The following is an 834-nucleotide window of genomic DNA, read 5'->3' as shown; positions in this document are numbered from 1 at the left end:
ATATTTTCTACAATTTCATGTCTTTTGACAAGTTGGAGTTCCTCAGGGAACAAAAGGTAAATAGGATGACTTTGTAGGAGGTCCATCACTGGTACTTAGCTATACGAATTAACATAAGGCCATTTGCTTGTTCCTCCACCATTCACAGTACATTTCAAAGAGAGATGAATACCAAGATATCCTGTGTTTACAATTCATTTAAATGATAGGATGTTCTTTTGACCTCTGAATTATGAAATTTGACCATCCATCTCCACCCTCTGACAAACAGAGGCTAGGGACACCCTTCCTTACCCAACTAGGAGTGCGTAAGGTGTAAATCCAGCCCTGGAATTCACTCCAAGAAAGGGTGAGCTGCAAAAGGGAAAAGCAGACAACTCAGCTGGGGGAGCTGAGATACCACAATGTCACAAATGCTGCCTTAAAACTCACTATGTGGGAATTAGCAAAAGGAAAACAAAAATCTTTCCTCAGCCATAGACAAGGATTTTAAGGTGTTTATCTCCCTTGCAGCTTCTCTGATGATAAAAAAGGGCTGAGTTCTGACAGAAGAATTTCCCACACTGTATGGATGCTCTGATGTGTAACAAGGTTCAAGCTCCGAGCAAAGGTTTTCCTGCACTCACAGCATCCATACGGTCACTCTTGAGTGTGGCTTCTCCGATGTCTACTAAGGTGTGAGTTCCGAGCGAAGGTTTTCCCGCACTCACAGCATTCATAGGGTTTCTCCCCTGTGTGGATCCTCCTGTGTGTAATAAGGTTTGAGCTCCAAGCAAAGGTTTTCCCGCACTCACAGCATTCATAGGGTTTCTCCCCTGTGTGGATCCTCTGATG

At 43.6% G+C, this 834-nt stretch overlaps 1 protein-coding gene across 1 annotated transcript in view; it reads right to left on the bottom strand.

The window, feature by feature from the left end:
* Nucleotides 1-274: 274 nt before the first annotated feature.
* LOC112118365 (zinc finger protein 501-like) overlaps nt 275-834 on the bottom strand; it is a 6,675-nt gene continuing 6,115 nt past the window's right edge. The window contains exon 4 of the mRNA XM_029913275.1: nt 275-786. Within this exon, the coding sequence (XP_029769135.1) occupies nt 640-786 (147 nt within the window). The 3' untranslated portion in view covers nt 275-639. The remainder of the gene's footprint in view (nt 787-834) is intronic.

The sequence above is a fragment of the Terrapene carolina genome, unplaced genomic scaffold (genome assembly GCF_002925995.2).
Source record: "Terrapene carolina triunguis isolate 2854851 unplaced genomic scaffold, T_m_triunguis-2.0 Scaffold569, whole genome shotgun sequence".
Lineage (NCBI taxonomy): Eukaryota > Metazoa > Chordata > Testudines > Emydidae > Terrapene > Terrapene triunguis.
Note: the sequence above shows the minus strand (reverse complement) of the source record. Positions and strands in the feature narration are given on the sequence as shown.